The sequence below is a fragment of the Canis aureus genome, chromosome 8 (assembly GCF_053574225.1).
Source record: "Canis aureus isolate CA01 chromosome 8, VMU_Caureus_v.1.0, whole genome shotgun sequence".
In the NCBI taxonomy this organism is placed as follows: domain Eukaryota; kingdom Metazoa; phylum Chordata; class Mammalia; order Carnivora; family Canidae; genus Canis; species Canis aureus.
This window is the reverse complement of record NC_135618.1, coordinates 36,956,470-36,966,575: the sequence shown is the minus strand read 5'-3', so window position 1 is coordinate 36,966,575 and position 10,106 is coordinate 36,956,470. Positions and strand designations below refer to the sequence as shown.

The 10,106-nt window shown below is 42.9% G+C and overlaps 1 protein-coding gene across 1 annotated transcript; it reads right to left on the bottom strand.

The window, feature by feature from the left end:
• Window positions 1–2,941, bottom strand: LOC144318090 (ciliary microtubule-associated protein 3-like). Its single transcript, XM_077904917.1, has 3 exons — window positions 2,824–2,941; window positions 1,226–1,343; window positions 1–233 (listed from the first exon to the last, which is right to left on the bottom strand). Exons 1-3 carry the CDS (start codon window positions 2,928–2,930, stop codon window positions 165–167), a joined length of 294 nt encoding a protein of 97 aa, XP_077761043.1. The 5' UTR covers window positions 2,931–2,941; the 3' UTR covers window positions 1–164.
• Window positions 2,942–10,106: the final 7,165 nt, after the last annotated feature.

Below are 10,106 nucleotides of genomic sequence, written 5' to 3'. Positions count from 1 at the left end.
AAGTAGTCTTTCTGTTCTCACACAGAAAGTAGTTATGAGCCCCTTCCCCTCCCTGGGACCCATGCTGGCAGACAAGAGAGTACAGCAGTGCAGGCGGAAGACCAGCTCTGTCCTCAATCCTGGAGCTGTGGTCAGGAGGAGTGGGTGAAGGTAGTCACAGCTCCTCAACTGTAAAACAGGCTTAGGTAGGCCACACGGTTCCGGTGCTTTCTGAAGTCCTTGTCAGTGGACAGCTGCAATGGAAGGAACTTTGTCTAGGTCAATATTCCAGCGAGAAGCCTCTGCCTCTGTCTTCCTGGCTGTGCAAAATGAACTGCACATCACCACTGTTGTGGCCCAGCTGAAGCCCACCCCATTGGAGCCTAGTCTTAGGATTCTGTCAACAGCTACTCTGTCATCTTACTCTGCTGTCCCGCTAGGAATTGTTTCCTACTTGGTAAATCTCCAAGTTAATTGGCAAACTACTCAAAAACAAGGAGTATATGTTTGATTCCTGAATGTTACGCATATGTCTAACATGATAACATTGCTACTCTAGGCATTTCACAAATAGTAGTAGAATGAATCCAAGCTTCCTCTTAAAATATGGCACCACTGGAATTATGATAGCTCACATGGATTGAGCATTCATTATGTTATAGGTACTATGTTAAGTGCTTTTCTACATTAGCTCGATCTTTACAATGTTATCAGATTGACTCTGTTATTATACTCATTTTAAAGTAAGGAAAACTGGGTCTTAGAAAAGTTGCCCGAGATCACACAGCCAGTAATATGGGAGCTAGTATTTGAACCCAGGCAATCTGTCCCCTGAATCCATGTTCTTCTGAGAATGTTCTACAGCCCCCTGATGATCTAATACTCTAGTAGTGTATGGAAAGAGCACTGGCTTAGGAATCACAAGATCTAGATTCCAGTTGTCAACGTGCACTTGTCACTTAATCCATCAGAGCCTGATTTTCTTCCTCTATCATCAAGGTATAATTCTCCTGCTCCTACACTTGAGGATTAGGTAATAAAATGTGACTTTTTCCATTGTATCCACCTTTAAAAAATTTTAACAAAACTGTCAGAAAAAGATACCCATATGCATATTCGCACAAAACTGCATATCCTGTCAGGGGAACAAGGACTTTCTGAAGCTCATTCAGACACTCCTGGATAAAAACCTCTGACACATATGAAAGTACCAGATAGAGAGTTCTACACAATTCCAGTCTTATACCTCAGCTTTTAGGGTTCTTTTCTGTAGACATGGAACTTGAGCCCAGTCTGGAGATCCAAATTTCATTGGCCAGGTGATTTTGGGAGGTGGTTTCATCTCTGGGTTATATGTGCCAGGGCTAGAAATGAAAATACAAAGCATCCCGTGCAATGACTTAGTAGCCATATATGAATTCCATCTATATCTGCACTTGGTCTAATTCCTTGAGAAACAGGCAACATCTTAATCATCTTTTTAATGTGGGGCAAGTGTGGAGGTCCCTTGCCTGTTAATGTATTTCTGATTAGGTGTGAGTGTTAAATATATCTAATCTTGACATCCCAGTTAGGATTAAAATCGACTCTAGTTTGAAAAACATTTTGGCAGCTCAGTATCCTTGGCTGAGGATCCCAGGAGTGGTGGGTAAGGAAATAGCCTACCAAAGTCATGAACAAGTACTGCTGTGCTTTGAAACTGGGGATAAAAGTGTAATGATAATTCAATCAGCAATATCAGCAATTGCAGGACAAGAAGGCAAAACCAGTTACATTTTGATTGACATGGCATTTATAATTGCCTTTGCTCATAACACTTGGTCTTTGGGGTAGACTCTTTGCTGTGTTGAAAATCATACTTGGGAAAAAAAAAAGAAATCATACTTAGAATGAACATAGGGGCCAATGTTCAACACTTCCACTTCCTTACTTTGACCTTGAGAAAGTTACGCTCAGCCACTGATCCTTGGATTTCTCATGAGCAAACCAAAGACCTTGACCCTTTGCCTCTCGGCTCCATACATGCTGAATGGCTTCCTGAAATACTTGGTCTATAGGGACCATGTGCTCAGCCTCTCTCTTCTCTTTTCAGTTCCTCCTTGCTCACCACACTCTAGCCACACCAGCCTCCTCCTTATTCTTCCCACCAGTTCCTCCCCAGCTTACAGCTTTTGCACTTGCAGCTCCTCCTGCCTGGGAAGCCCTGGCCCAGATCTTCACAGGGCTGGCTCAGTCTTGTCATTCAGACTTCAGATCCAGTGTCATTTCCCCTAAGGAACTTTCTGGACATCCTTGCCAAAGTAGCGCCACCCATCCCATCACCACCACCCTGTTTACCATCTTCACAGATAGCACATCACCGGGTCACCACCCTGCCTGGTGTGCCTGTGACAGTCCTAGCTCATGGCTACTGTCTTGGTATAATTAGTAAGCTTACTCTCAGACGTGTCATTGCCTGACTGCTTAATTATATGGTAACCATCCTTATCACCATTGGGTTTTTTTTTTGTTGTTGTTGTTGTTGTTGTTTGTTTATTTTAGTGTATTTGCTCCCATCTGTCTGGACTCAAGAGTGTAAGTTCCAAGGAATGAGGAGCCTTGTGTGATGGGTTTGTGCAAAATCGCTGGATCCCTTGAAAGTGCCTGACACTTATAACTGTTGATTGAATGAACCACTATGATTTAGAGTTCTATAATGCCAGAGGTCTGGAAGGTCAGAGGTTGGTGCTTTAAAGATGGGTGGGTGGTTTCCTATTCAGCTGCCATGGTTTCGATGGAACCCCTCCTTTGTACATTCTTTCCTATTGCTGTTTGGTGAAGTGCTCCAGAAGAGAGGAGACATACCCAGGATAAGAAGAGTCCTTTGATGTCCTAAATCGAGGCAACAAGGCATTAAATGGTGCAAAATTTTGTTTGTGTATTTGCTCCTGAGGATTTGCAACCTGGTACATGCCTGGGTAAAGCATCATGACCTATTTCCATGAAATAACAAATAAGTTATATATATATATATATGTATATGTATATATATATGTGTGTGTGTGTGTGTGTGTGTGTGTACACATATGTATAAAGCCACTAAATAGATAAAACAGAATCACCCTCTTTCTGTTTGTGGAAAATTCTTTCCCTACCTTTCAAATTCTTCCATCCGGACTAATAATTAAATTTACATGGGGGGAGGAGCAAGATGGCGGAAGAGTAGGGTGTCCATCACCTGTCTCCACCAAATTACCTAGAAAACCTTCCAATCATCCTGAAAATCTATGAATTCGGCCTGAGATTTAAAGAGAGACCAGCTGGAATGCTACAGTGAGAAGAGTTCGCGCATCTATCAAGGTAGGAAGACGGGGGGGGGGGGGGGGGGGGAAAGAAAGACACAAAAGGCCTCCAAGGGGGAGGGGCCCCGCGAGGAGCCGGGCTGAGGCCGGGACGAGTGTCCCCAGGACAGGAGAGCCCCGTCCCGGAGGAGCAGGAGCTGCACCGACCTTCCCGGGGGGGAAAGGGGCTCGCAGGGAGTTGGAGCAGGACCCAGGAGGGCGAGGATGCCCTCGGGTTCCCTGAGACAGTAACAGAGCAACTGCGCGCCCAGGAGAGTGCGCCGAGCTCCCTAAGGGCTGCAGCGCGCACGGCGGGACCCGGAGCAGCTCGGAGGGGCTCGGGCGGCGGCTCCGCGGAGGGGGCTGCGAGGCGGCGGCCCGGGAGCGCGAATCCAACAGCGCAGGCTCCGGAGCCCAGAGCGCCGGGACACAGCCCAGGATCCGGCCTCCCCCGGGACGGGCAGAGGCCGGGAGGGCCCAGGACAGCAAGGACGCTCCTGCCCCGAGCTGAGCAGATCAGCGGCCCCGCCCCAGAGCCTCCAGGCCCTACAGACGGAGTTCCTGCCGGAGCTGAATCCAGGTTTCCAGAGCTGGCCCCGCCACTGGGGCTGTTCCTCCTGCGGCCTCACGGGGTAAACAACCCCCACTGAGCCCTGCACCAGGCAGGGGCACAGCAGCTCCCCCAACTGCTAACACCTGAAAATCAGCACAACAGGCCCCTCCCCCAGAACACCAGCTAGACTGACAACTTCCAGGAGAAGCCAAGGGACTTAAAGTACACAGAATCAGAAGATACTCCCCCGTGGTTCTTTTTTTTTTTTTTTTTGTTTTGCTTTTTGATTTGTTTCCTACCCCCACCCCCTTTTTTTCTCCTTTTTCTTTATCTTTTACTTCTTCTTTTTTTTTTCGTTTTTTTTCTTCCCTTTTTTCTCTCTTTCTCTTTTCTTTCGTTCTTTCTCTCCTCTCTTTTTCTCTTTTTCCCAGTACAACTTGCTTTTGGCCACTCTGCACTGAGCAAAATGACTAGAAGGAAAACCTCACCTCAAAAGAAAGAATCAGAAACAGTCCTCTCTCCCACAGAGTTACACAATCTGGATTACAATTCAATGTCAGAAAGCCAATTCAGAAGCACTATTATACAGCTACTGGTGGCTCTAGAAAAAAGTATAAAGGACTCAAGAGACTTCATGACTGCAGAATTTAGAGCTAATCAGGCAGAAATTAAAAATCAATTGAATGAGGGGATCCCTGGGTGGCACAGCGGTTTGGCGCCTGCCTTTGGCCTAGGGAGCGATCCTGGAGACCCGGGATCGAATCCCACATCAGGCTCCCGGTGCATGGAGCCTGCTTCTCCCTCTGCCTGTGTCTCTGCCTCTCTCTCTCTCTGTGACTATCATATAAATAAATAAATAAATTAATTAAAAAAAATCAATTGAATGAGATGCAATCCAAACTAGAAGTCCTAACGACGAGGGTTAACGGGGTGGAAGAACGAGTGAGTGACATAGAAGACAAGTTGATAGCAAAGAGGGAAACTGAGGAAAAAAGAGACAAACAATTAAAAGACCATGAGGATAGATTAAGGGAAATAAACGACAGCCTGAGAAAGAAAAACCTACGTTTAATTGGGGTTCCCGAGGGCGCCAAAAGGGACAGAGAGCCAGAATATGTATTTGAACAAATTCTAGCTGAAAACTTTCCTAATCTGGGAAGGGAAACAGGCATTCAGATCCAGGAAATAGAGAGATCCCCCCCTAAAATCAATAAAAACCGTTCAACACCTCGACATTTAATAGTGAAGCTTGCAAATTCCAAAGATAAAGAGAAGATCCTTAAAGCAGCAAGAGACAAGAAATCCCTGACTTTTATGGGGAGGAGTATTAGGGTAACAGCAGACCTCTCCACAGAGACCTGGCAGGCCAGAAAGGGCTGGCAGGATATATTCAGGGTCCTAAATGAGAAGAACATGCAACCAAGAATACTTTATCCAGCAAGGCTCTCATTCAAAATGGAAGGAGAGATAAAGAGCTTCAAGACAGGCAGGAACTGAAAGAATATGTGACCTCCAAACCATCTCTGCAAGAAATTTTAAGGGGGACTCTTAAAATTCCCCTTTAAGGAGGAGGGTGGGGGGTGGGAGTGAATGGGTGATGGGCACTGGGGGTTATTCTGTATGTTAGTAAATTGAACACCAATAAAAAATAAATTAAAAAAAATAAAAAAATAATAAAATTCCCCTTTAAGAAGAAGTTCAGTGGAACAGTCCACAAAAACAAGGACTGAATAGATATCATGATGACACTAAACTCATATCTCTCAATAGTGACTCTGAATGTAAACGGGCTTAATGACCCCATCAAAAGGCGCAGGGTTTCAGACTGGATAAAAAAGCAGGACCCATCTATTTGCTGTCTACAAGAGACTCATTTTAGACAGAAGGACACCTACAGCCTGAAAATAAAAGGTTGGAGAACCATTTACCATTCGAATGGTCCTCAAAAGAAAGCAGGGGTAGCCATCCTTATATCAGATAAACTAAAATTTACCCCAAAGACTGTAGTGAGAGATGAAGAGGGACACTATATCATACTTAAAGGATCTATTCAACAAGAGGACTTAACAATCCTCAATATATATGCCCCGAATGTGGGAGCTGCCAAATATATCAATCAATTATTAACCAAAGTGAAGAAATACTTAGATAAAAATACACTTAGACTTGGTGACTTCAATCTAGCTCTTTCTATACTCGATAGGTCCTCTAAGCACAACATCTCCAAAGAAACGAGAGCTTTAAATGATACACTGGACCAGATGGATTTCACAGATATCTACAGAACTTTACATCCAAACTCAACTGAATACACATTCTTCTCAAGCACACATGGAACTTTCTCCAGAATAGACCACATATTGGGTCACAAATCGGGTCTGAACCGATACCAAAAGATTGGGATCGTCCCATGCATATTCTCAGACCATAATGCCCTGAAATTAGAACTAAATCACAACAAGAAGTTTGGAAGGACTTCAAACACGTGGAGGTTAAGGACCATCCTGCTAAAAGATGAAAGGGTCAACGAGGAAATTAAGGAAGAATTAAAAAGATTCATGGAAACTAATGAGAATGAAGATACAACCGTTCAAAATCTTTGGGATGCAGGAAAAGCAGTCCTAAGGGGGAAATACATCGCAATACAAGCATCCATTCAAAAACTGGAAAGAACTCAAATACAAAAGCTAACCTTACACATAAAGGAGCTAGAGAAAAAACAGCAAATAGATCCTACACCCAAGAGAAGAAGGGAGTTAATAAAGATTCGAGCAGAACTCAACGAAATTGAGACCAGAAGAACTGTGGAACAGATCAACAAAACCAGGAGTTGGTTCTTTGAAATAATTAATAAGATAGATAAACCATTAGCCAGCCTTATTAAAAAGAAGAGAGAGAAGACTCAAATTAATAAAATCATGAATGAGAAAGGAGAGATCACTACCAACACCAAGGAAATACAAACGATTTTAAAAACATATTATGAACAGCTATACGCCAATAAATTAGGCAATCTAGAAGAAATGGACGCATTCCTGGAAAGCCACAAACTACCAAAACTGGACCAGGAAGAAATAGAAAACCTGAACAGGCCAATAACCAGGGAGGAAATTGAAGCAGTCATCAAAAACCTCCCAAGACACAAGAGTCCAGGGCCAGATGGCTTCCCAGGGGAATTTTATCAAACGTTTAAAGAAGAAACCATACCTATTCTCCTAAAGCTGTTTGGAAAGATAGAAAGAGATGGAGTACTTCCAAATTCGTTCTATGAGGCCAGCATCACCTTAATTCCAAAACCAGACAAAGACCCCACCAAAAAGGAGAATTATAGTCCAATATCCCTGATGAACATGGATGCAAAAATTCTCAACAAGATACTGGCCAATAGGATCCAACAGTACATTAAGAAAATCATTCACCATGACCAAGTAGGATTTATCCCCGGGACACAAGGCTGGTTCAACAGTTGTAAAACAATCAATGTGATTCATCATATCAGCAAGAGAAAAACCAAGAACCATATGATCCTCTCATTGGATGCAGAGAAAGCATTTGACAAAATACAGCATCCATTCCTGATCAAAACTCTTCAGAGTGTAGGGATAGAGGGAACATTCCTCGACATCTTAAAAGCCATCTATGAAAAGCCCACAGCAAATATCATTCTCAATGGGGAAGCACTGGGAGCCTTTCCCCTAAGATCAGGAACAAGACAGGGATGTCCACTCTCACCACTGCTGTTCAACATAGTACTGGAAGTCCTAGCCTCAGCAATCAGACGACAAAAAGACATTAAAGGCATTCAAATTGGCAAAGAAGAAGTCAAACTCTCCCTCTTCGCCGATGACATGATACTCTACATAGAAAACCCAAAAGTCTCCACCCCAAGATTGCTAGAACTCATACAGCAATTCGGTAGCGTGGCAGGATACAAAATCAATGCCCAGAAGTCAGTGGCATTTCTATACACTAACAATGAGACTGAAGAAAGAGAAATTAAGGAGTCAATCCCATTTACAATTGCACCCAAAAGCATAAGATACCTAGGAATAAACCTAACCAAAGATGTAAAGGATCTATACCCTAAAAACTATAGAACACTTCTGAAAGAAATTGAGGAAGACACAAAGAGATGGAAAAATATTCCATGCTCATGGATTGGCAGAATTAATATTGTGAAAATGTCAATGTTACCCAGGGCAATATACACGTTTAATGCAATCCCTATCAAAATACCATGGACTTTCTTCAGAGAGTTAGAACAAATTATTTTAAGATTTGTGTGGAATCAGAAAAGACCCCGAACAGCCAGGGGAATTTTAAAAAAGAAAACCATATCTGGGGGCATCACAATGCCAGATTTCAGGTTGTACTACAAAGCTGTGGTCATCAAGACAGTGTGGTATTGGCACAAAAACAGACACATAGATCAGTGGAACAGAATAGAGAATCCAGAAGTGGACCCTGAACTTTATGGGAAACTAATATTCGATAAAGGAGGAAAGACTATCCATTGGAAGAAAGACAGTCTCTTCAATAAATGGTGCTGGGAAAATTGGACATCCACATGCAGAAGAATGAAACTAGACCACTCTCTTTCACCATACACAAAGATAAACTCAAAATGGATGAAAGATCTAAATGTGAGACAAGATTCCATCAAAATCCTAGAGAAGAACACAGGCAACACCCTTTTTGAACTCGGCCATAGTAACTTCTTGCAAGATACATCCACGAAGGCAAAAGAAAGAAAAGCAAAAATGAACTATTGGGACTTCATCAAGATAAGAAGCATTTGAACAGCAAAGGATACAGTCAACAAAACTCAAAGACAACCTACAGAATGGGAGAAGATATTTGCAAATGACATCTCAGATAAACGGCTAGTTTCCAAGATCTATAAAGAACTTATTAAACTCAACAGCAAAGAAACAAACAATCCAATCATGAAATGGGCAAAAGACATGAAGAGAAATCTCACAGAGGAAGACATAGACATGGCCAACATGCACATGAGAAAATGCTCTGCATCACTTGCCATCAGGGAAATACAAATCAAAACTACAATGAGATACCACCTCACACCAGTGAGAATGGGGAAAATTAACAAGGCAGGAAACAACAAATGTTGGAGAGGATGCGGAGAAAAGGGAACCCTCATACACTGTTGGTGGGAATGTGAACTGGTGCAGCCACTCTGGAAAACTGTGTGGAGGTTCCTCAAACAGTTAAAAATATACCTGCCCTACGACCCAGCAATTGCACTGTTGGGGATTTGCCCCAAAGATACAAATGCAGTGAAACGCCGGGACACCTGCACCCCGATGTTTATAGCAGCAATGGCCACGATAGCCAAACTGTGGAAGGAGCCTCGGTGTCCAACGAAAGATGAATGGATAAAGAAGATGTGGTTTATGTATACAATGGAATATTACTCAGCCATTAGAGGTGACAAATACCCACCATTTGCTTCAACGTGGATGGAACTGGAGGGTATTATGCTGAGTGAAGTAAGCCAGTCGGAGAAGGACAAACATTATATGTTCTCATTCATTTGGGGAATATAAATAATAGTGAAAGGGAATATAAGGGAAGGGAGAAGAAATGTGTGGGAAATATCAGAAAGGGAGACAGAACGTAAAGACTGCTAACTCTGGGAAACGAACTAGGGGTGGTAGAAGGGGAGGAGGGCGGGGGTGGGAGTGAATGGGTGACGGGCACTGGGGGTTATTCTGTATGTTAGTAAATTGAACACCAATAAAAAATAAATTAAAAAAATAAATTTACATGAAACAAATTAACAGGATAAAAACCCCAAAGTTTTATGAGGTTTCATGGAGGCTCAATAATGAGATTGAGACCTAAAGAAATGATCAAGGCAGGTAGAGTTTAGACAATGGAAAATAAATTTGTGAAAGAAGAAAACAGATATTAAGAAGCCCTAATTAGGGAATTCTTAGCAGAATTTAGGGTGAAGTAGTAGATTAGAAAAAATAAGATTTGTATTTATAGCTTTCTCAGCTTAAATTCCCTATCTCTGGTGATAAGGATTTGTTTTTACTTCCTAGTAGAGCGGGCATTTTTCTTTCTTTTTTTTTTAATATTTTATGTATTTATTTAGGATAGTCACAGAGAGAGAGAGAGAGAGGCAGAGACACAGGCAGAGGGAGAAGCAGGCTTCATGCACCGGGAGCCTGACGTGGGATTCGATCCCGGGTCTCCAGGATCGCGCCCTGGGCCAAAGGCAGGCGCCA